Consider the following 27,081-nt stretch of genomic DNA (forward strand, 5'->3'; position numbering starts at 1 on the left):
TTAGTGTCTTGATTTTTAGTCTGTTAATGATATGTAACTATTTCAGATTTTCTGTCATCCAAATAATACAGTTAGACTATAACTATAAATATTAACCTGGAACATTAAAAATAAAATTAATAGAACCATTTTAATAGGAGATGATAAGGTCTGAAATATAAACCAGATCTCTCTCTCTATCCCTCTCTATCTGTATAAATAATGTAGCAATATTATTTTCTTATTTAGCAAAGTAATTACAAAAGTTCATGCTAAATTATGATTTCATAAACAAACACATACCACAGGAGCGCAAGCATGGATGGAAAAAAAATGCTTAATTTCCTAGGTTTAATAGCTTTTAATGCAACTCCACACCTATTTGTTGAAATGTGGCTATTTTGAAGGTCCTGTGCTAGAGGAAGCTAAGCCACAGGGAGAGGGGAAGGGATATAAGAAAAATGCACAGATAATCATATAGCAGGTCAGGTTATAGTAAGCATTCCAGGCAAAATACTCACATGGGTTATGAAGGGTTCAAACAAAGGGGTTCAAAGGAAGAAGGCATCATAAGCAGCTGGAAAAACCAAGAAATCTAATGGAGGATATGTAATTTGAGATGGGTCTGGAAGAATAAGTAGGATTTTGAAGACAGAGACAAACAGTATGACTTTTATTTCAACTGCTATTCTTCAGGTTTCAGTAGTCATCGTATTTCATTTGATGTTACAAGTTTTGGTAATTTCTTCCTTCATTTCTAGCTTCTTAAATAAACTCTCTGCTACATGACCTCTACTGAGCATTAATCATGCCAAATTAATCACTATTTTCTGGATAAGCCAAATATTCTAAAAAATCCCTATGCCTCTACTCATACTATTCTCTCTGCTTGCTTCACGTTTGTTCTTTTCCCTAAAGTAGGCTGCGAACGAATATAGAAGGCTTGGTTCATTTTCAGTGTCTTCCTTGACCCCCACCTCGAAGAAGTGTGTGTATCTCACAGGTGTTTCCAAATCCCTCTATATGTTCTTTGATTATTGTCTCTCACATTGTATCCATTTATCAAGGAACTAGCTTGTTCTTCCACACAGAGAGGTTCTTAAGTAAGGGCAGGAGAAGCCATATGGGTATCCTCTGGCCCAGGCTGTCAGGTGGTTAGTATTAGGTCTGTATATACTCAGATGCAATCAGTTTTTGAAGGAAAAAACGGTAAGCGCAAATAGAACCAAAGCTTGTGTAGCAGGGTTCATATAAGCAGTGGTTCTTACTGAAAAACAGAACCTGGTCTCTCGGGCTCACTTCTTCCTCCGTGTGAACCACTAATAGGAGGGGACCGAAGGCTGAGGCCAGGCCACCTGGAAGCCCACAACGCTGCTAGTAGCAGCGACAGCAGTAATAGAAACTCACTACTGTAAAATCCTCAGTGCGTTTCCATGTGCTTTCCCTGTCATCTAAATGCTTCTCTTCAGCGGCCTAAGGTGGCCCTTCATTTTTCCCCGAGTTCAGGGAAACACCTCCCTTCTTTCAGAATGTGAGAAAAAAATGGGATTTTCCTGGGGCTGAGAGTGGGGATTCCCTTTCCAGAAACGTGCAATTTTTTCATCCCGCCCACCTGGGCTGAAGGCGATCAAAGCGAGGGAGCTGGTGGCATATTGGAACACTCCAAGCACCCCGGCCCCCCTCCTCCCAGAGAAGGGTCTGGAGCCCCGCAATCCGCTAATTAGCTCGCCCCCATTGGTTGTCCCCAAGGCACCCCCGTGCCGTCACTGTGTATGCTAATGAGGGGGAGTCTCATTGGCTGGGCCTCCAGCTCCAGCTCCGCAGGGAGATTGCGGGGAGAGCCGGGTTGGCCACGTCTGGGGCCGTAACCCACCACCCCCGACTCCCGCCAGCTCAGGGCTGTGCCGGATGCAAGCCCGCTCGAGGGAACAGTAGCCGGGCGGCTGCCCTCTGGGAGGATCTGGCAACTGCCTTTAAGGAAAGTGCTTCACCATCAAGCGGCGCTCACTCCCACCCCTCTCCCCTCTTTCTAGGCACCGCGCGTCTTTTTCGGCGAAGTAACTTTTTATACCCGCCTCCCCCTAGTCCTGGGGACCAGAGGCGGTGCCGAGCCTGGGGGCGGTTCCTTGGCAGCGTTGATTCTTGTCAGAGCCAGACTTTTGCTCCTGGGTTGGGTTTGCATCATCCCCATTACACCCTCGGGAAAGAGGAGCCAGCCCCCTTTCAAGCCTTAGCTTCCGGCTCCAAGCCGACCCCCTCCCCCTCCCTGTCCCCTTCCCCTTCTCCCATCCCTCTCTCGGCCACAGCGTCTTGTTAGTCCTCTCCCTCTACTCCGCAATATTTTCTTTCTTTCTCCCTCCTCTCCTCCATTTGTTGTTTGATGTTTCCCACTCTTTGAGGAAGGATGGTTGATTTGGAGAGCGAAGTGCCCCCTCTGCCTCCCAGGTACAGGTTTCGAGATTTGCTGCTAGGGGACCAAGGATGGCAAAACGACGACAGGTGAGTGGTGTGGTGGAGGATTGTTCTGTAAATATTGCTGAAAAAGAGACGGAAATGGGAGGGCCGAAGTGGGGAAAGGAGGGAGAAAAGGAAAACGGAGCCAGAGAGGGAGACTAGGCTGGGGGAGGGAGTAAAAGAGACTCTGATTTGTCTCTCCATTTTGACTCTATATAACTGTTGCTATAGATAAGGAACTCTTTTTCTTTACACTTTTCTTATTCTTGCAAGGTATTTATTGCATTCATTTGGTGCTTATTCTTTTGTCTATCTGTGCTTTTCTAGGATGTGTATAAGGCTGGTATCAGAGGTATAATACACCCAAATGGTATGCAATATCAGTTCCAGAAAATTTGCATTTTTTCCTTAGGTGTGGTTAATCAAACTCAAAATTGCATCCAAGTTGTTTGAAAAAGCACATTAGAAACTTAAAATCTCCTGAGTCTATTTACCTCCTCCTTGTCTGTGTTGTCTTGAGTAGGTATCTACTTGGCACTGGAAATTTTATGCTGTTTAAACATTTTGGAGTTTTAAGTAGACAATTGGTTAAATATGTAACAAGTAGTTAGTGAAAATGACAACCTCTTTAATACAATATACTCACTTTGAACAGGTAACTCTGACCATTATGAATAATGATGTTTGTATAACATGATACAACCTTTTCATAACTAGTATATATTTTTAACTGAAACCGAATATATGTCTCACAATTAAAATTAAGTTTCAAAACTAGAATATTTATTGTTAGCAAAATATTGTTCATATGTTTTATTTATAGCATTACTGCTTTGCACAAACTTCTGAAATTCCTCTGTCTATTTCTGTCTCAAGCACATTTTGTATTTCAGCGAATTTAGTATTTTCTGGAATAGTCATCCCATATATCACATGCCACATTTCTTTGTTTTAAAATAATACATGTATACTAACTAGGTTCTCAACTCAATTGAAATGTTTCATTGAAGTTTAGTTTGGTATTGATGTGCTATTTTAATTATATAAAAGATCCATTATTGGTCCAATCCAAAATCCCCTCCTCATTCACCACTGACCAATGCACTCTGTTTCTTTTCTTCACCTTTTCAGCTCCCAATACCAACTCCTGTCTCTACACACTGAGGATTTTATCTTGAGCATCAATTATGGGCATCTTGTTTGGTCTCATATTAGTAATTTGAAAGGAGATGGATGTTTTGTAGAGGATATTTTGATTCAATCTCTTTTTTAGGCAAAACCACACATATTGGCTAAAAATTTAAAGAAGTAATACCAATTTCTCAGTATTCTTGTAGAGTGTTTGAGTAAACTGAAGATAAAGAAAATAATTTTTAAGTGAATTTGTAATACAAGTTGACATTTAGATAAACTGCATTAGCCTGGTTAAATGGCTTAGTACGTGTAGCATGGTGTTCCTAGTGACTGAATGTATATTTAGTTCAGGACCTCAGGATCATAATATAGAATAGAAATCCTCTTTGTAGAAAGTGTGAGATAGATTAAACACATAAAGCACATACTTTGGTTATAGTGATGGTATTGTTGTTTGTTTGTTTGTTTGTTTTAAATGTCATATCCAATATGTTAATTTTCATGTGGTTGCCCTCATTTTTCTAAGGATGCTGCAGAAATATTTTAGTAATTAAGACTTTTGGTTAGTTGAACACTGCCTAAATGGATCACTGCCATATTAAAAAAGTTTTGCAGAATGGTTAAAATTTTATGTTATATTAAAAGGTTATGCTAGCCCAACTTTAACTTAAAAAGCAGGCCACATTTACTACTAAAATAAGTTATTAAACATTTAAAACAATCATTCAACCATTTTTAAGGATTTGGCTACTTTTGTGGCTTCATGGAAAACTATTCTTTGGTTTTGGTTCCGTTTGTTGTTAATCTTTGAAGGCAAGACAGTTGGAATCAGAGAAACCCAGACTTCAGTCCTTGGCTGTTTCCTTCACTAGCTGAGTGGCCTTGGGAAAGTCATTCGGCCATTATTAGATTCAGCGATCTTATTTTTTATAATGGGAATTATACTATCTACCTTATAAAACTGTGACAAGAGGAAGGATGGAGAAGCACAGAACTAACATTTAGTTGGAACTAAGTACTCCCAAGTTCTTTTAACTGTACGATATGTTCTTTCTTAGTTAATCCTCAGACAAACTCTGAATAGCAGGCAATTATGTTAGGCACAAGGAAACTGAAATTTTGGTAAATTAAATACTTGTCTTGGATATTATATCTTATCAGTGTAAAGATGACTCTTCAGTTCGGTTTACTGTTATTCAAATCCCTCAAGAAATAAGTTAAGTTCTTTTCACTTTACTCATTTGAACTTATAAGAATAATTTACGGCACCTAGCATAGTTTAGGTGCTCATTAAATATTAGTTCCCTTATTCACTTCTGATTTGCTGTTTGCAATCCTTTTTTTTTTCCCTTTTCAGACTCCTAAGCTAATATGTGGTAGGTAAAGTCATCTTCCTTGTCTATAATATGGTGACAAATTCCTCTTTGCAATTACGCCTGAATAGCAATCTTATTCTACTCAGTTATCTTCTTGGACTCAATTCCTATAGAGTTGAGGAGGAAACCCTCTTTCATGTAGGAGTAGGTAGATCATTTCCAACAACAGATACATTTAGTGCTCTGCCCGTATTCTCAAAGCAACTTTCTTTGAACACCTCCTACATGAGGTTTTCTCCCCACCACCAACTCAGGTGCATCCAAGTCCTGCTTGGAGAACAAGCTGGAGTGTCACACTGAGTAAATAGGCTGTTTCTGAATCAATACTTTTGCTGCCTTGCTCCTTAGCTTGGATAATTCTGAAGCATGTTCTACACTGTGTCCAAAGGGACTGAGCTCCACTTGCCCACAGTGATAACTGGCTTAATACTGAAAGCTTTATTGGCTTCTGTCTCTCTTCTCCCCTACTGGTATTTTATCTGTGATCAATTCCCAAATAAACTGCTTTTGCTGCCATCCTATCTCAAGCTTACCTTCTGGGAGAATCTGAATCAAGATAGCCGTTTTCTGGATCTAGAGAGCCACATCCTAGTAATGATGGGGGAATTGTGTTCCAAATGTAGGAACATAAACACTTTGTACCTTGTTCCTCACTGTAAGAATTTCAAACTCCGTCTTAGGTCATAGTTGACTGGCATATGAAAATGAATGAAGCATATGATAGATGCTCAAATGGGTGTTGTTAAAGACATAATATTGATGGGCCTATTAGGATATAGGAAATGTGTATTCCATACCATAGATTTTCTGTGAATCAACTTTGGATAAGTAGGTCATCTAAATTTATATTGTGCCACCTTTTCTGTAGGTGAAAACACATACACATACACTGGCATAGTGTATATGTAATGTATATAGTGTATATGTAACAGATATGCATTGCTTTTATAATATATGTATTATAAAATATTGTATATTGTATGCTAAAAATTGTATATTATGTAATGCATCATATATTACAAATATATGTGATTAATAATATATATTATAATATATGTAATGAATAGATATGTCTTTGTATTATCTTTATGCCATCCTTAGATAATTGCTTCTCTCTCATTTGCACTTTGATATCCTTTTCCGAGTAGGACATATGGGAATAGGGTTAGACACAGCAGTGCAGAGAATTTAGCACATGGATAACACTACTTCTGTGAGGCCATGAAATAAATTTGAGTTGCTAAATGAGAATATTGCTTATGTGTAGGGATGTCTTTTGTGTATATGATGCACACTTACTTGTTTGACATCCTGCGTAAAAAACAAAAATCTTATTCAAGTGGTTTGTATGATATGTCTTTAATGGCTATTCATTCGTTCAGCTAATATTTGAATGTTTGCTACGTCTCAGGGCCCCATTAAATTAGGTTTTGGGATAAATACGGAAAGGAATATGAAACAGCGCTCAGTCTGGAGAGGGTCACAGATATGATAAGAGGTTAATTCACCTCAGAATATTGACAGTATTGTTTATGTTATGATGCTGTCCTTATAGAATTTGCATTTTAATGCTGTCAAGAAGATTCTGCACCATTTGTAGAAAGGATATTCAGCATTTGCTTGAAAATAAAGTAGTTGAAATCACATATTAGAGATGGCTCAAGGCATTCCACATTCAATTTTCAACTTCTGGCACCAAGCCATCTTCCTGCCTTGGACTCCCAAAGTGCTGGGATTATAGGTGGGAGCCACTGCTCCAAGCCTGTTTTCTGTTTTAATATTTCTATGATTCACAAAGCAGTAAAGATTTAGAGTATTCTCCTGCAGTTAAAGACTGATAAGTTACAGGTTTTAAAAGTCATCAGCCAGTTATACAAGCCTTCTCCTGTTTCATCATGATTTAGTAATTTTAAACTTTGGAACACAACACACTTAATGTGAATAAATTGTCACAATTCCAATTACTGTTAATGGAAAATCCTCGGTTGTAGCCATAGAAGAGAAGGTCATTTATTTAATTAAGACCATTCTAGTTTTCAAAAATCAGGTCACTTGTTTCAAATCCAATAATCATGTATACCTTTTGTATTTTATAGGTGGCCTTTAGAAGTAATTCAAGAAAGTCAACTAATGCATTGTAGTTGTTAAAACATTAAAGGATTTGAACACAGTACGAGTCAATCCATTAACAGTTTAAGAGGTATTTATAAAAATAGAGAAATATTTCAACAGCATTTGGAATATGTGTAATTTTAGATATACACTGCAAAATATATTGCTTTACATAATCAAATTCAATTGTGAGAATGGGTTTTGTATTGACATATTAAACATTTTATGAATTACCAATTTTATCTCCCATAATAAATTATATATTGTTTTGAAAAGCAGCCATTTATTATAAAATATTTATTCTAAATTTTAAGTTCAGGTTAGTAAAGACAATTTTAAATTTTTGAGTGCCATTAAAATGAATGACACATTATTTTTACTCTTTAATCAGATAGTGGCATCAACTATGCATATACAATATCTACAAAAATGATCTAAGCATTTACTTTAGAAAGAGAGTTTAGATAATCCTGTGTTTCTTATCAATATCGACTTCATTAAGAAAAATATCCACAAATAAGGCAATAGAAAATTAGAAACTTAAACAGGTAATGGTATAAAAAAGTAGACTTTGAATATATGTAGTGTAATACATAAAATGCAGAGAAAAATGTATTATTTAATAATTATTGTTTTTCAATCACTACTAAGAATTCAGACATTAATATTTTATATAAAACACACAAGGTTCTTTTCTTTTAACCAATTCTTATAAATAAAATTGAAATGTGACTTTTTGAATTACTGATACTTTATTTTTAAAGTTTGATTTAATTTAACAGCTATCATATGTCCACTTTCTGTATTTGGTTATGTATTAGTAGTACTTCTGTGAGTGACTTAATCATTTCCCTGGGGCTCCACTGAATACTGTCACATTCAGTATTATGTTCCAATATATGAATTTTGTGGGGACACCAACATTGAGATCATGGCAATTGATCCTTTTGTCATTGATGGTTCATCTGTTTTTATTAGAGAATTTATGTATTGCCTGTGTCATATTATTTATCATGTGCCATGCTTGTCTAAGTTATCTTTAGAAAATAAAGCAGAAAGCAATATTTTTTACAGTGAAACGGTAACCAGTTGCTTTATATACTTATAATTTGAAATTAAATTCACTTGGCCTTTTTCTGAGCAATATTTAATGTTGAGCAGTATCCTTCAGCAAGATGTCTTTTTCTGAGTTTTAAATTTGGAATTAAAATTTTCTCTGCAAAAGCAATCAAAACAATAAATAATTATCCAGAAAGACAATTATTTTTAATCTTTCACAATCCTTGATTGGATATGGGATTTTTTTTAATGGGTCATAGAAAAAAAATCCTTTTCACAGGATCTTAATCATTAGCAATTGAGTTGTAATTTAAGTAACAGACATCTATCTAAACGTTGTGAGATAGTAAATAGGATAAACTGTGTCCACATTGGTAACAATATATTATAGTCATCTGCTCAACTTCTTTTTGAAATTAGGATGGATATGAATGTCAGACATATTACCAAAGAAATAAGACTTTTAGACAAAATACTTAGGAATAAAAATGCAGTATGGGCAATTTATCTTTCACATTGTTTTGTAATCTTACGTGGCAATTCTAAAAAAAGAAGTAGGCTAACATACAGGGTCAGAGCATTGGTAAGATGGCTATAAAATTGGTGAAACACCATCATAATAAGTGGATTAAAATAATCACTGTATCAGTAGAGCCAATTCTGTTTTTACTAAATAACATCTCCCTACAGAAACTTCTGACAGTTGTGGATATATTGGTCTTTATCATTTCAAAATTTAAATGATAGCCTGCAGAAACCCTTAATAGCATTGGCATCATTCGTTCACAGACATTAAACACCCTACTAATTATCAAGAAGCACACTAAGCTCTAGGGATAAAATTGTGAGCAAAATAGACCTAGTTCAGATGTAAATGATTTTACAGTAGTGGAAACCGATATTAGATTTAAAAATACATACACGAACTTAATTACAGTTGTGCTAGGCTATAAAGGAGAATTGCACAATGTTATGAAAGAGCATGATTGAAGATGAGCCTAGTCTGGCAGATGAAATAGTGGTCTGGGGAAAGTTTTCAAAGAAATCTGTGTTGAGATCGAGGTCTAAATTTGAGAAGATGTTGGTAGATTAAATGGGAAAAGAATATTTCGGGCTAAGGAGCAGCTTGCCTAAAAGGCCAGTGTCAGGAGAGAGCAAGGCATTTTCAAGGAACTGAGGAGAGTCAGGAGGCATTTGGAAGTATGGGTCTGGAGTTCAAGAGACCAAACTAGGCTTTACATGTGGCTTGTTACTGAAGCTATCCATAGCTATGGAGAAAATTACTTATAGAAGAGAACCGTGGGCCTGGAGCACTGACACAATTTCATACTCAGTACAAAGTCAAAATTGGTTGGGTGAGGTTGTAGATGGTAGGATACAAGTGAAGGTGGGGGACTTTAAGTCCCTTCTCATCTTGAGATTTCTGCCTATGTAGAGTAGAGATGGATAAGCAAGGACAGAAACTTCTTTAGAAGTAGACGTGCTGGTGGTATGTGAAATTTTAAAGGTATCAGCAAATGACCAAACTTTATGAATAAACAAATTGTCAATATTGAGCATAGATACTGTTTTACTCTTGCAGTTAAATAAAATATAGAACACTGTTAATCTGTCAAACATGCAGTGAATCCATATCAAGTATGGATATCTAATATACATGTATTTCTGTTGTTGTGCTCCATAACATAGAAACCAAGAAATTCACCACACATCATAACCGTGTTTTACTTCGTCAACCAAACTGCATCATTAGTTTTTTGTTGCCTAAAACAATCACTGATAGTGACAACTTTTCTGATATTATGTGTTTTGTCACTGTAGTTTTCTTAATTAAACGCTCATGTAATAAAAACAAAAACTTTGTGCTCTTAGGAGCTGAGGTTCCTTTGCATGCCTTGCAGCCAACCACCTCCATCTCTCCAGCTTACAGCTTTGTTTATGTGTATTTGGCTTCACAATTTGTCTCAGCAAATTGGGTATTGGAGGACCCTAAGCCACCGGGATATTTCATTGCGTACCTCTCATGTAGAAGAGTGATCATGTACATACTTGCAGCAGATGAATAGAAAACTAGGCTCCATGGAGGCCAGAAAACACCGTGAAATGACGTTGGATTCTCTGTAGCTGGTCATATAAAAGCGGAGGAGTGAATTAGAAATTTCTGACCCTGACTCCTTAATAACTAGGTACAACTAGAACAAGCTGACTCATACATAAAGTCTTAGATGTAGTATAATTTCAGATTAAGGAGGAACCACTGCATATACTTGAAAAAATAAATCATTAACGTAAATGAAATAAATTAGTTCAGTGATATTAGACTTATTTGTTTCTCTTGACTGGGAAGCGGAGATGGCTTTGGAGTTTGGAGGTAAAGAGTTGAGAACCTGGAAAGCCCTAGTTGCCTGAAAGAGAGAAAAACATGCTCTTGGATGTGAGGCAGAAGATAATCAGCAAAAGAGGGAGACTAAGGACAGTGAGATTTCTCTCCACAATTTTGCCTTAGATTGAACGTATTTATCTTAGTCTTTTCTGAGAAATAGAAGCAGTGAAGGAAAACAGAAACAGAACCCAATTGTCAAGTGTGGCTGATGTGTAGGGGACAATCGCCTGGCAGCACATCTCCAACTCTTTGACCTCTTTACTCTTTAGAGTCTTAGCTATACCTCTCTTCCAATCAGTGCTTTAGTAGTCTTAGCACTACTGCAATTATGCCACAGCTTTAAAGGGTGAGAATCATATCCCTCTGTGTATGCATTCCTTGAATTCAGAGTTGTATTACTTCCAATTTTCACATATGTAAATATGGGTAAGAAATGGACTTTGCATATAAAGCCAGAAAACAGTAAATCTAAGAAACAGTGAACTGGTTGTTCTTGGCTTTCTTGCACTGGACTTACACAGAATAATAATGATGAATTGTTATTACAAGGGCACACTTAGCCATCTTATAAATCACTGTGTGAATAGGGATAAAAGTGGATTAACACATTTCGACCTCATTTAACTCCCTGTGGGAAAACTTGTAGATTGTCCACATATTATAAACAACTAGTTGTTAACAACAGGGGCCAGATGTCTAGTTTAATAATGGACAGCCTGCTATCTCAAGTCTGTCAAAAACTGAAATACTACTCTGTCCCCTAGGGATCAGATAGGGTGATCAGCAAGCTGCACAGGTTCCATTAAGGAGTGATGGTAATGACTTCTGTCACTGCCACACCATGTGGTGATTACATTGGCAAATTATAGATGGAAACTGTCAGTATTTTGTTTCTATTTCTTACCTTTCTCTGCTCAAAAGAGTTTATGTGCTATTTCATCCATTTCCAATAAAAATGCAGAAGATAAGGTGGAAATGTATGACAATATTGAATATAGTATTTAGCATAACATCAGAGAACATTTACCAACTACTTAGCATGTGTCAAACATTTTTCTAAGCATGTTACATGTATTATTTTATTTAATCTTTATACCAATTCTGAGAAATTCTGTTATTTTTCCCATTTTACAAATGAATCAACCAAGGTACAGAAATATATCACTTGTTCGAAGTCACATAACCTGTAAGAGGTAACTAGAATCTAATTATTATGCCCATTCACAATGTTTACAACATACACAAATGTGATTTAATGCCATTTAAATAATAAGAAGAACAAAATTCAAACAAATTTAAAGGCTTTTGAAGTCAGAAAAATCATACAGCTCTTGCATCCCCGTAGGCCAGTGTTATAGTGACTTGATTAAAATAAGTGTTAGGGAATTTTTGAAGTTGGTCATACTTTCTGAAAGAAAAACCCCTTTTGCCTCTAGATGTAGAGCGTGGATCTTTTGACAGTCTGGAGAAAGTAGAATGAAATGGAAAATTAGCAAAACAAACTAAGGCAATGGTTTTATTTGTGTGTGTATGGGGGTATAGATTATTATTGATTGATTGACTGAAATAGGGTAAAGGTAGTTAGTATCCCAGGAACAAAATAAAAACAGTATCCCAGGAACAAAATAAAAACAGCAGAATGGATACTATGAAAAAGCAAGTGAATAATAAATGAATCATGAGCATATATCAATCAAAAAGGCATCATGTAAGATCAAATAGTTAACTTACTAAGACGTTTTAAAATGTCCATTTTGTATGCTTTGGCCAGGGTCATCTATTTATTTGCTACTTTAGTTAATCCACAATTATTATTATTTTTTATAGCTAGGTGTTTTTATTTTTCAATATTTTTCTCAGTAGGACTTTAAGATTTCCTGTTTATGCTTCTATCTCCTGAAGTATTTGTACCAGTGTGAAATTGATTTTTTTCTCAACACTGTACTGGGATAATGAAAACACTATGCAGGAATGTTATGAAATTTACATATCATAAGGTGAAGTTACTTGATTTAGGGCTTAACACTTAGGCCTACTTATTAGTATGTTTTGCCTGTTCTGAAGATTTGCAGTGGTTCACAGAAATTCATGCAATAGCATAGAATAAATAGAAAGTACAACAGAATGAAAAGATAATAAGGAAAAAACCAAGTTAGGAGTATGTAGGTACATAGTATGACTTCCACCAATTTGTATGTATTTACTGGAGATGGGTTGCAAAGTTAACCAGAGCAAAGATAAGGGCATGATCAGTTGTATAAGACGAGAAATGAACTAGTAGTTCAGAAGAAACACAGCTTTCCTTGGGGCTCAAATTTAAAGGAAATTTATCCTGTGGATCTTTGATTAGTGTACAGTATTCTTATGCACTCTCCTATCATAAAATAGCAAGTTTCATAAGACTCATAACATTCTCACTCCCTGGTGCTGATATAACTAGAGAGAATTATTCTCTTAAAGTAGATCTACAGGACACACCCAGTACTGTATTTCAGGTATATCCTATAGGAAAAAAAAAATACGTGAGGTTACAGACTGATTATATTATTGATATATTATATTGTGTACAGTGTACACTGCTCAGTCTTTTATGTAATCTTCCTTAAAAACCTTTTTTTTTTAGTGTAGGTGGCTTTGATTAATAATAAAGGATGCAAAGAGATTGAAGTTACATTCTTTGTTGAGAATCTGATATGTAAATGCAGTCAATAGATACTATAATAGAATGGCTGTCCTTTGATGGAGAACATGCTAGGATTCTAACCAAAACACAAAACTGAATTATGTTTACTGTCTCCTCTTTACCTGCATTGGACTAATTAATTATTTTCTTTTTCCACAAGTGCCCAAAGTAAATATACAATTTAATGTTCTATTAAGACTTTGTAAGGGCTGGGTGGGGTGGCTCATGCCTATAATCCCAGCACTCTGGGAAGTCAAGGCAGGCAGATTGCTTGAGCCCAGGTTCTAGATTAGCTTGGGAAAAATGGCAAAACTCCATCACTACAAAAAGTACAAAAAATTAGCCAGGTGTGTTGGTGTGTGCTGTAATCCCAGCTACTCGGGAGGCTGAGGTAGGAGGATCGCTTCAGCTTGGGGGTCGAGGCTGCAGTGAACCGTGATCACATGATTGCATGCCAGCATGAGACCCTGTCTCAAACAAACAAAATAAATAATTGAAAAATAAGGCTTTGTAAGAGTCCTGAATTTGGTTATTAATATAGCCATATACAGTCAGCCTTCTCATATCCATGGGTTTTGCTTCTGTGGATTTAACCAATCATGGAGGGAAGTTATTTTTAAAAAACAAATAATCCCATCAAAAAGTGGGCAAAGGACATGAATAAACAAGTCTCAAAACAAGATGCACAAATAGCCAGCAAACATGAAAAAATGCTCAACATCACTAATTATCAGGGAAATGCAAATTAAAACCACAATGTGATACCACCTCACTCCCACAAGAATGGCCATGATTATGAAGTCAAAAAACAATAAATGTTGGTGTGGATATGGTGAAAAGGGAAACTTTTACATTGCTGGTGGGAATGTAAATTAGTACAACCACTGTGGAAAACAGTGTGGAGATTCCTTGAAAAACTAAAAGTTGTACTACCATTTGATCTAGCAGTCCCATACTGGGTACCTACTCAAAGGAAAAGAAGTCACTATGTGTGTGAAAATGACACATGCACATGCATATTTATAGCAGCATTACTTGTAATTGCAAATATATGGAACTGACCTAAGTGTTCATCAACCAACAACTGGATAAAGAAAATGTGATATATATATATATATATCACATATATATATTTATATTTATATATTTATATATTTATTTATATTTATATATTTATATATTTATTTATATTTATATATTTATATATAAATATATATATTTATATAAATATATATAAATATCTTATATATATTTATATATAATATATTTCTATTTATATATTTATATATTATAGTTATATATTCATATATTTATATTTATATATTTATATATTATATTTATATATTTATTTATATATATTTATATATATAAATATATATATATAAATTATATACATATATATATATATATATATATATATATATATATATATATACACACACCATGGAATACAACTCAGCCATAACAAGGAACAAAATAATGTCTTTTGGAGCAACTTGGTTGGAGCTGGAGGCCATTATTCTAAGTGAAGTAACTCAGGAATGGAAAACCAAACATCATGTGTTCTCACTTGTGAGTGGAAGCTAATCTATGAGGATGCAGAGGCCTAAGAGTGATAGAATGGACTTTGGAGACTTGGGGGGAAGGTCGGGAGGAAGGGTGAGGGATAAAAGACTATATTGTGTACAGTGTGCACTGCTCAGGTGATGGGTGCCCTAAAATCTCAGAAATCACCACTAAAACACTTATGCACATAACCAAAAACCACCTGTACCCCAAAAACTATTGAAATAAAAATAAAAATTAAAAGCCTACTACAAAAAATACAAATGAAAAGCCAGTACAGTATTACAATTATTTACGTAGCATTTACATTGTACTGGTTATTATAAGTAATCTAGATTTATACCTGATGGGAGGGTATGATTAAGTTATGTGCAAACGTTATGTCATTTATATCAGAGACTTGAACATTTGTGGATTTTAGTATCCCCAGGGGTCCTGGAACCAATTCCCTCTAGATACCAAGGGATGACTGTTTATATGTACATAGAGATATATATATATAAAGCACGTGACTATTATAGCCAACTTCTGGTTGCTAAGTAATTCATATCATATGAATAACCTCAAACTAGTGCAGCTTTTTAATTTGTCTATCACCATTATTATCACTATAATTTTTTCAATTATATTGAATTAATATCATTAATTCATTAATATCAATTAATTCATTAATATCAATATAATTATTTCAATTCTTCATTTCAAAAACTTACAGTAGATTTGTACCATTTTTTTCAAATTCCCTCCTCAATTAGGTATTGAACTCCACCTATTCTTTCTTGGTACAGTTTCATCCTATCTTATTTAAATTACTACAGCACTTGCCAGCATAGCTCATTATTCCAGGTCTGTTTTAGGCACCCTATCTCCAATAATCTTCAATGCTTAACTTGAGCCTCAGTCAGCCTATGCATTTTCATCATAGTCTTCTTAAACATGATTTTACCATATCATATTCACATTTAAAAACCTATGGTATGTCATTAATGCTATTATTTGAAATTTAAACTGCTGACTCAACATTCAAAGCTCTTTATTAATTGACTTTTCTTCCTAAAATGCTTTTTGAAATTTGATCTGTGTATTTACTCACAGAAATCATCCCTCTTTTCACAAGCTGATGTCTGCTCTAGTGCCTTTGCTTGTGTCATACCATGATCTGAGGCTGTCTGGTATCACATCACCCCCTTTTTCATTACCAGACTCTAAATTGGATGCAGTGCCAGAGTTATTAATGACATTTTGAAATCACTCCGATTACTCCATATATTCTACATGACATTATTTTGTTTTATAATTATGCTTATATTTTTGAAGTTGTAACATAACTTTCTAGAGGTAAAGCCATGTCTTTAATTCGTTTTGGATCCTCCTACATTATTTAACACAAGTAGTCCATACAAAGGCTCCAAGAATTTTAGTTCTGTAGTATAAAGAAGATATTGCCAAAAGAAAAAGAAATAAGTCACAGCTATGAATATACAGGCCACCACATATATACATATGTACATTATTATAATAAAAATGAGTCATTTGAATTAAAATTCTGATCCCCCTTAGAAACAAAATAGTTTTTATTGTTCATTCTAAGGCTAGGTATTGTAGTTTAAGGTATTTGACTTGAAAATGTCTTTTCCACATCTAATTTAATATTCACAAGGAGCTTTTCTATGGAAATAGCAAAGCAGAATGTGCTTCAGTCCATAATTCATACTGTGACAGTTCAAATGACTGTTAAAGTGAATTCTGAAATTTACATAGGGAACTGCTCAGTGAAAACCATCAATCTGCTTGACAGCCAGCAGTGCCATTGTCCAAGGGACATGTGGAGGTGTTGTAAATGATCAACTCCATCTCATACTCACATAGGTAGTGGTAGTAATACAGAATTGAGATGAACGGTATTGAATTCTTGTGTGTGTGTGTGTGTGTGTGTGTGTTGGTCTTCTGTAAAAATCTTTTTCTTTTCTTATTGAGAAACGGTGCTTATAATAGTTTAGGGTCTGTTTAGTTTTGCAGTGTTAGTATGAATAAAGAATGATTTTCTTGAAGAATAAAAAGTATGTGAAATACATCTGTGACCGTTATCTAAACATGTTCTAAGAATTCGAATAGAAGGTACGCTATTCAAAAATATGTACATTCCTATTATTATATGTGTACAAAGTCACATCTTTTGTGGGTTTTTTTTTGTTACATGGAGTGACCAGTTTTTTAAATTTTTAATTTTTGTGGGTACATGGTAGGTGTATATATTTTTGGGATACATGAGATGTTTGGATACAGGCATGCAATGTGTAATAATCACATCATGGAAAATGGGACATCCATCCCCCCAAGCATTTGTCCTTTGTGTTACAAAAAATCCAATTATACTCTTTTAGTTATTTTTGAAACCAATCCCACTACTGGGTATCTACCCAGAGGAAGAGAAGTCATTATACAAAAAGATACTTGCACATGCATGTTCATAGCAGCACAATTCACAGTTGAAAAAATTTGGAATCAGCCCAAATGCCCTTTAATCAATGAGTGGATAAAGAAAAAAATTAAAAAAATATATATATACATATACACACATATATATATATATGTGTTTGGTTTTCCATTCCTGAGTTACTTCACTTAGAATAATATTCTCTAATTCCATCCAGGTTGCTGCAGATGCCATTAATTCATTCCTTCTTATGGCTGGGTAGTATTCCATCACATATATATATATATATATATATACACACACACACACACACACACATATATACGTGTGTGTATATACACATATATACATATGTGTGTATACACATATATACATATGTGTGTATACATATGTGTGTATATACACGTATATACATATGTGTGTATATATACATATATACACATATATACACACACATATACACGTGTGTATATATACATATATACACATATATACGTGTGTGTGTGTGTATATATATATACATGTGATGGAATACTACCCAGCCATAAAAAGGAATGAATTAATGGCATCTGCAGCAACCTGGATGGAATTAGAGAATATTATTCTAAGTGAAGTAACTCAGGAATGGAAAACCAAACATCATACTTTCTCACTCATAAGTGGAAGCCAAGCTATGAGGATGCAAAGGCATAAGAATGGTACAACGGACTTCGGGGATGCAGCAGGAAAGGGTGGGAGAGGGGTGAGGGATAAAAGACTACAAATTGTGTTCAGTGCATACTACTTGGGTGATGGGTGCACCAAAATCTTACAAATCACCACTAAAGAACTTACTCATGTAACCAAATACTACCTGTTCCCCCCACATTTTATGGAAATAAAAAATTATTTTATTGAATTAATTTATTAAATTTTCTTAAAAATAATTTTTATTAAATTTAATAGAAATTATTTTTTATTTTATAGAAATAAAAAATTAAAATACATAAAAGTAAAAGTACATTTAAATTATTATTGACTATAGACTCCCTCTTGTGTTATCAAATAGTAGGTCTTATTCATTCTTTCTGACTATATATATGTATATATATTTATATATGTGTATATACATACATATATAATCAGATACATATATGTATGTATATACACATATATATGTATTTCTAACTATATATGATTAGAAAGCATTTGATAGCACATATATTAATATATAACTTTCTAACTATATATAAAATTATAACTATATAAACATATTTATATTTATATATAGTTAGAAAGTTATATATTAACATATATAGTTAGAAAGTTATACATTCATATATGTGCTATAAATATAAATATATAAATATACAGTTAGAAAGAATGAATAAGATTATATATATATATTTCTTTTTTATCTTTGGTACCCATTAACCATCCCCACCTCCTCTCCCAACACCCCCACACTATCCTCCCAGCCTCTATTAAACGTTCTTCTACTTTCTGTCTCCATGACTTCAATTGTTTTGATTTTTAGATCCCACAAATAAGTGAAAACATGTCATTTCTGACTTATTTTATTTAACATAATGACCTCCAGTTCCATCCATGTTATTGCAAATGACAGAATCTCATTCTTTTTTATGGCTGAATAGTACACCATTGTGTATATGTACCACATTTTCTTTATCCATTCATCGGTTGATGGACACAGGTTGCTTCCAAATCTTGTGCTGCAACAAACATAGGTGTGAAGAGCACTTTTGATTTACTTCCTTCTTCTTTGTAGTGCCAGAAAGAAGCTTGTAATACATCTCTTTACACTTGAAGCTTTACTACCACGTGGAAGATAGGAAAGAAATTCTAGTACTTACAGAAACATATAATTAAATGTATGCCTATAAACACTAATTAAAATTTTTATTATCAAGTTGCTCTGACTTACTGATTCCATTTTTCCTACAACATATTTCATGTAATATCTCATTCTAGTAAACTTTTATAATGAAGCCAGGGTCAGCTCCTCTGTGCATCCCAAATTATGTTCAAATTTAACTTAATCTTGCTACCTTATGAGGTGGGATAATGCATAAAAAGTACTTGAAGAATATGATCCCACACTTACAGTATCCTTGACCCTTATATTGTGCTGGAGAGATAAGACATACAAAATAACTATTATATAAGTTAGAATTTGGTACAAAGGATTGTACTATGAGAGCATTGGAGCTTTGCATTCTTGGAATATGGTAGGTCAGTTCACATTGCCCTGTAATATGTTGATTAATGAGTCTTCAGAATGCAAAGCTTCTTTTAACAAACCCATCATTTCATCATACAGGTGTTGAGGAAGCCTTGGTATTTTTGGTGCGGGGGTGGTATATGACAAGTGTGTTAGTCTGTTTGCATTGCTCTAAAGGAATACCTCGGGCTGGGTAATTCATAAAGAGATTAATTTTGGCTCACAGTTCTTCAGGCTGTACAAGCATGATACCAGCATCCTTTTTCTGGTGAGGGCCTCAGGAAGCTTCCACTTATTGTGGATGTTGTAAGGGGGGAGCTCGCATGTCACATGGCAAGAGAGGAAGCAAGAGAGAAAGGAGGTGCCAGCTTTCTCCAAACAACCAACTCTCTTGTGAACTCAGAGTGAGAACTCACTCATTGCAGTGAGGACTGCATCACATCATTCATGAAGGATCTGCCCTCATCACCCAAACACCTCCCCTTAGTTCCACCTCCAACATTGGGGATCATTCTCTATCTCTCTTTTTTTTGTGTGTTTGTGTGATTCTCATGCCTCAGCCTCTCAAGTAGCTGGGAGTGCAGGTGCATGCCACTACACCTGGCTAATTTTTGTATCTTTTTGTAGAGACAGGGTTTCACCATGTTGCCCAGGCTGGTCTTGAACTCCTGACCTCAAGTGATCCACCCACCTCCTCCTCCCAAAGTACTGGGATTACAGGCATGAGACACAGCACTCGGCCTGAGATCTCTTTTCAACATGAGATTTGGAGGTGGTGTAACATCTCAACCATATCAATAAGGAAGAGAATACACCTATAAGATGTGGTTGAGGTGAACTCGATTTTACTGCCAAATAACATGAAAATATCAATTTAGAAACAGGAGCTTTGTTTTACTTAAAATTTTAAAGTAGATCAACCTTCAGGATTTTGTGAGTGATGGAGCCCTTGCCCACCCCAACCTCCTCGCCAAAAAGTCATTTTCATCTGGAGGAGCATGTCCTACATTATCTGGAAGGGCAGTGAAGAAAAGAATGAGGTTAGTGCCAGGGTCTGGGAGGAAGCAGGAAAGCAAGGCTCTGGAGGAGGAGTGCGGGCTTGGGGCTGTCACTTGAAACCCATCCTCCATTGCAGTGACCATTATACTATTTCTCTTTCTTATAACAAGCCATCTCATAATTAGAATCTGTCCTGCTTGTTAACAAATATTATCTGTCAGTGGCTGGCATCTGTTGATCACTTGTGGCAGATGTGGGATATCTATACAGTTCTTTTTACCCTCACCCTTTTGTATTTTTGCTTATTTGGCATATTTTAAATGCCTTGTGTCAAGAAGAGCTATACTCAGTCAAAAGTGTGGGAAAAGTAAAGATCCACAAGTAGCAGCATACCTGGCTTTATTCCTTTCAATGTCTGCTTTAACATTTTGGTGATTTTCCAAAGACTAGAGGGTCACAGTGTGTTTACTTTGCATTTTTTTTATTTGTATAAATTTAAGGGATACAAGTGCAGTTTTGTTACGGGGATACACTATGTAGTGGTAAAATCTTGGCTTTTAGTGTAGCTAAAACCTGTATAATGTATATTGTACTCTACACACTATTTTTAAAACAACAATGGCTACAAAAATATGTTCTCTGGTGTTGGAATGAAAAAAAGAGGAAAGTCAGAGTCACATTGTTTAAAAAGTAGCATTTAGAAGGTTTAGGAGTACACTGTAGGTAATGCTTAGTAAAAATTGATTTAGAAATCTATATGCATAAATTAAAAAACTCTTTTAATGAAATGGGATGAGTATGATAGACTGTAGGTTCAAAAACTGACAGAATGAATGAAAGGGACGATTCAGTGTATTCAAAACACCTACAGAGAGCCAAGAATATCAAGAATGTGGAATAGTAGTCACATATAATCAGAGTTAATGAATAAATGTCACAAATACACATACTCATATTGTATACTTTTATAAGAAAGGCAGCAATTTATTAGATTGATTATGAAGGGGCTGGTCTCAGAGGGATTGGTTTTTGGTTTGGTAAAGTCCCCAAAGAGAGACAGTTTCAGAATGGAAATATGAGGAAAAATGTTATGCTTAAACTTAGAAAATTTATTTGCTAATAAACTATTCAAATAATTTTATTATTTTATTTTAAAAATACATTTTTGACATTTAGTGCCAACACCTCTAGACTATAAATACTATGTTAAATTCTTTCAAGAACATTAAAAAATGTAAAGTTGGTACATGTTAATGTATAGAATTTTTAAAAGAAGAACATGTAAAATACTTTGACTATTCATGTGCACACACACACACACGTTTTTTTATTTATAGTGGCTTTAAGGATTATGTTTATACAAGTGGAGTTATACCATAGAAGATATTGTTGTATCAACTGATGTTTTCACTCAACATATTGTTACGTAAACCTACTTAAATCTATTGTTTTGTGACATGTATTTCTAAGTAGATTCCTAAACAAGATTACTTTTGATAGTATAATATTCTATAATATGAATATATTGTGTTTATTTAATTAGATGTTGTTAGATATTTAGGTTGCTTTCATGTTGATATTTTACATTCTTGTCTTTAAATACTTATAGGCTTTTTGGGGACTTCACTGATGATTTTACTAAAATAAATTCTTAAATATGAAATTACCTTGTTGAGGAATAAGAGTATGAGTATTTATATTTTATGGTATTTAATGCATACTTCCATATCATACCCTAGAAATATGATTTCATTCCTATACACAATTAGTAGTCTATGTATTATTGTTCCTTGGTAAAAATTAATTGCTGCTCATAACTATACAACTTCTATAAATCATTGTAAAATATAAGTTTCTAACATGACTGATTAGAAAATACTATGTTAATCCTTTTTACTTTCTGGGTATACTATTGTATCATTGTAGATTTGTGTCATTGGGAAAACAAAGGCAAACAAGGACATTTACACAGCTTATGTATTAAGAATAACAATAAAAGTGACTGCTTTTTAAAAATCTCAACAGAATGTTTGCAATAAGACAGTACAGTTTTTGTTTTGCTAATAAAATCTTTGTTTTGCTCTGTGTTAGTAAGGAAAGTAAAGGAAACAGATTAATAAATCACACTTTGACATCGCCTTCTTGGAGAAGCTAATGATAAAAATAGATAATATTCATGTTTTCATTATTTTAAGTAAATCATCACATTTGTGGTGTACTGCACCTGGGGCATTAGGGCAACAGCTTTTGCTTTAAACGTTTGTTTTCCTGTTTTTTTTTTTTTTTCCATCTACTTAATCCACATTCGGTGCTACAGAATATCACTTTTCAGTCAGATATTACAAGTCAAATGTTTATGTACTGCCAATGCTACTAATACCATGTTCAAATAACCTGCAGAAGTTGAACTGCAAGATTTAAGATATTCAAAAGCCACTCCCTCTTGAAATAGCAGTTCAGGTTAATAATAAAAGAGAATTTGCCCCTTTCTTTGCCTCAGCTGATAGAAAAGGTTTTTTAAAGTATTGATTATGATTATTGTAATTTTTTCCACACTATCTTATCAAGGCAAGAACCAGGCAGGCATTGAGCCAGCGAGTGCTACCATTTTTGAAAAGATGAATGAATGTTTCTCTCAAAGTAATTAGACATTTGGGAGCAGTGGAGCATGTCAGTATATAAGCAGGATAATTTGAACTGTCTTAATTTTGCAGTGGACTTTTATTTTACTTTTCATCATGTTACCCCTACCCATGCCATTGCGTAGTCAATTTAATTCTAAAAGCAAATATCAAAGAGTTTGGTTTACATACTCTGTGGGTTATTTTTGATACTTCTTTTCATTAAAACAGAAGAATTAAGTTTAAATGGAAAGTAATTTTTTTCTATTGAGTACTTACATAAAAATATGTCTATAGATTATTGTAATCAAAGCCTACAAAGATAAATCTTATAGCCTTATATCTAAATCAGGACTCTGAAATTAAGACATGATACACAGCAATCTGAATAATTATAAGGAATGTTAATAAATAATAATATATTGTGAATTCTGGTATGATTATTATGGTAGCAATTAAATAATATAAGGTAAAAGTCATATGCTTCTTCAATGTCAGTATATTAGAGCTGTTGAGGGTATAAAATCTTAACCAACTCTTTCTGGTGAGTTTGGTCCCTCTTCCAGCATTTAGTAACTGTATGGTCTTGGGCAATTATGTAATCTCTCTAGTTGTCAGTGCTCTCATCTGCAAAATGAGGATAATAATTTTACTGCTGTTGGTAGGTAATAGATAATTTATGAAAATTCCTTAGCTCAGTGCTAGGTAATAATTACTGCTAAATGATACCTTCTTAGTCTTTAGAAGTCATCAATATGTTGTTATTTGATTTTTTAGGATTTAGAAAAAATATTTTGGAAAACACATTAAGTGTATAAAGTGCCAGTTCTTGTTAAAATTTTATTCAAATTATTTCCATGATTCGAATATTTTCTATATTTCACTAAGTTGCTTTGAGGAGAGTAGAATCATCACAGCAGAAGTTTATTGCTCTTCATGTTTCATAAACTCAGTCCATTTGAATGATATTATGCTAATTGAGTTTTAGAGAGTCAAGCTTCAAGTCAAATATTTTTTCTCTCATACTTGTGGGAAACAAGAGTTCTGTTCTCCTATTAGCACTTATTAAATATTGTGATTATTATTCAATGTGGACACATTTTATCAATAAAATAAGAGCTCAAGGGAGGAACACGAAGAATATATAGTTTGTAATGATAAGATATGGTGGAAGAGATTGTAAATTGTACCACTTACAGTTGTTGTTGTTGTTGTTATTTTTAATCCTCTTGATTTTAATGTTAGTAGCCTCTAAATTATTTGCCTCTGACTATTTCTTTCTACTTGTCTTCCTGAAAATTCATGTTTCATAGTAGAAAATGTGGTTTGATATTGGCTTTTCCAATAGCAGAGTAAGAAAGTGACTCAATGATAAATCACGTACTCTTATTAATGATAACAGAAATGAATAATAATACATGTAAGAATTCTTATTATTCTAGCAGCAGGGGATGTCTAGATTATCAATTGACTAGTATCAAACAAATTTGCCCCAAAATGATTGAATTCTTAATAATATTATTGATAGTTTTAAAACTTTAAATCAAGAATTTAAAAACCCCATGAGATTTTTAAATAAAACAACAAAATGAGGAATTTAGTAGCAAGAAAGGAAGTGAAGGGCTTGATTAATCTGTTAATTATATGCATATTAATTAATTAATTTCCTTATTTTGAAACAGAGTCTCACTCTATTACCCAGGTTGGAGTGTAGCAGCAGAATCTCAGCTCAATGCAATCTGTGCCACTGGGGCTGAAGTGATCCTCATGTCTCAGCCTCCCGAGTAGCTGGGACCACAGGCACTCGCCACTACGCCTGGATAATTTTTTGTATTTTTTTTTTAATAGAGATGGGGTTTTGCCATGTTGCGTGGGCTGGTCTCAAACTCCTGAGTTCAAGGAGCTCAAGAGATCTGCCACTTTGGCCTCCCAAAGTTCTGGGCTTACAGGCATGAGTCATCATGTTTGGCCTGCTAATTATATAATTAAGAGTTCAATAGAGTTGAGATTTATGTGCATTTAATAAAAAAAGTTTCATTTATGTTTATTGCCTCTATAAAATGTAACTGATGGGCTATAAAAACTAAAGTACTTGAAAGTATGAGTGTATCTAAACTTTTAAATCTAGATGAGCTATTCCATTTTCAGTCTATGAATTTACTTCTAGATGAGCTATTCCATTTTCAGTCTATGAATTGCTAAGACTATGTCCAAGGAATTACACTGACAAACCTAATGGATGAGTGAGTGAATGTCCTTTTCTTTTTTGATTACAAGAAAAAAATACTCTAAAATAATCCCATTCTCTTTCTTGCTGTTATTTGTGAGTCATCAAATTCGTTTTGTGATCTCTATAATAAGTTTTTTTTTTTAAATTAGTTAGCTTCCTCTTGGCTGTAATAAATAGTTCAGTTATTTCCACTAAATTGACCCATCCATTCCATTTATTTGGGCAATTGAATTATTGACTGAGTGGAATGACAAAGAGAATTCGTTAGTATTAATTGTTTAGATAAATATGTGTGGTCCAATAATCAAAATATAAATTAAATACATGTGTAGAAAACCTTTAGAGGAAACATTTCTTTTCCTCTCTTCACAGTTTATTTACTCACTACCAGTTACTTGATGTGTAAGTCAAGTCCCATCCTCTCTTTGAAGAGATAATTTGTGTAAAGTGTTTGACACAGAACAGGATTGCATAGTATCTCAAGGTTATAGCTAGTTTTTAATTTTCTGATCTTCCTCTTGCCTCTTCCTCACTACTGAGCTTTCTTCCTAGTCTAAGTTTTTGTGCTTATTATTTTATTTCATTTTTATAACTACTCCCTTGAGTTGTCATTTTTTAAATATCTCCAGTTTCTCCAACTAGACTCCAAGTCTCTTCTACATCGTGTTGTACTCACACTTGAAAATAATAATGCTTGGCAAATACTGAATGATAAGCCTCTTCTGCCTGTGAATGGTCCTTGTTCTGAGTAGAACACACGTGTGCTGACTCTTCTTCATGGGGCCCACGCCTACTGGAAGCACCCTCTCCATTCAGAGTTCGTCTTTGCAAATCCCACCCCCAAACAAACAAACAAACAAAATGTTTTGCTTAGAACCCTGGGCAACGTCTCCTGAATATTAGACTGGGTGATAAATCATGAATCATATTTGTACTTGGGTAAAATTTAACCCAAATTCCACTTGGAATCTTCAAGCTAATTAACTTCCTCCTGAGTCCCAAGGTTCTTTTTCTAGCAAAGCTTATATATTTACTATTAAAATAAAATCTGATATAAAAGTTGACAGGAATTTTCTCTTGACAACATTATTTCTAGTTACTACAATGTTTGACAATATAATTTTCTGAGAATATGTTCATTCATCTGTACTCTTTCTGTCTCATCCTCATACTCTGTTGATTTAATGGTCCAGGCATGCCCCTCTCTGCTAATCCTTTCTTCTAAGCCTCTTGGAATGCTTGCACCCTTACAAATAAATTTTCCAGCATCTTCAGTTTTTTCAAAGAGAGTTCATCCATTTGTTAATTTGAATAGGAACCAAACTGTAACATTAAAATCTTTTTAATAAAAGCTGCTCATTTTCATACTGCTCCCCATGTATCACAGGTTTGGAAATGTGTTACCCCTCTTCTTACAAATTATACACCATTACATTTCCCCTTATTTGAGGCGTATGTTATTTATTACAGCCTTTGCTTTTTTCTTGTCACTGTGTTTTGTCAACCTTTGGTGATTCCTCCACAATTATGGAGGATTTGGGCGGGAGCTTCTATTCTTTTTATTTTATTTTAATCCCAGGTGCTAGTATCATTGTTTTCGCATTCTTTGCCCAGGTAATACCCTGTTCCAGAACCTGCCTTTATAGTTCCTTTAGTTTGGTGACTTTTATGTCCAATTCTGCCCAGCACCCTCTTGTTAAGCTGGACCTGAGTATGACCAAGATTGCTCTACTTCTGGAAACTTATGTGACAACATCCCACCATGTAACTCTAACTTGTCCTTTCAGTCTTCACACTTCCTTACTAACACCAAACTGATTCATTTTT

At 34.4% G+C, this 27,081-nt stretch overlaps 1 protein-coding gene across 7 annotated transcripts in view; it reads left to right on the plus strand.

The window, feature by feature from the left end:
• Positions 1-1,806: 1,806 nt before the first annotated feature.
• Positions 1,807-27,081, plus strand: part of KCNT2 (potassium sodium-activated channel subfamily T member 2) — a 392,642-nt gene continuing 367,367 nt past the window's right edge. For 5 of the 7 annotated variants that reach the window (XM_054449259.2, XM_054449267.2, XM_063647664.1 and 2 more), the window contains exon 1: positions 1,808-2,478. In XM_054449259.2, coding sequence (XP_054305234.1) covers positions 2,384-2,478 — 95 coding nt within the window. In that variant the 5' untranslated portion in view covers positions 1,808-2,383. Of the gene's footprint in view, positions 2,479-27,081 lie in introns of all 7 variants that reach the window. The other 2 variants (XM_063647669.1, XM_063647672.1) reach the window with 1 other exon arrangement.

Source organism: Pongo pygmaeus, chromosome 1 (genome assembly GCF_028885625.2).
Source record: "Pongo pygmaeus isolate AG05252 chromosome 1, NHGRI_mPonPyg2-v2.0_pri, whole genome shotgun sequence".
NCBI lineage: Eukaryota > Metazoa > Chordata > Mammalia > Primates > Hominidae > Pongo > Pongo pygmaeus.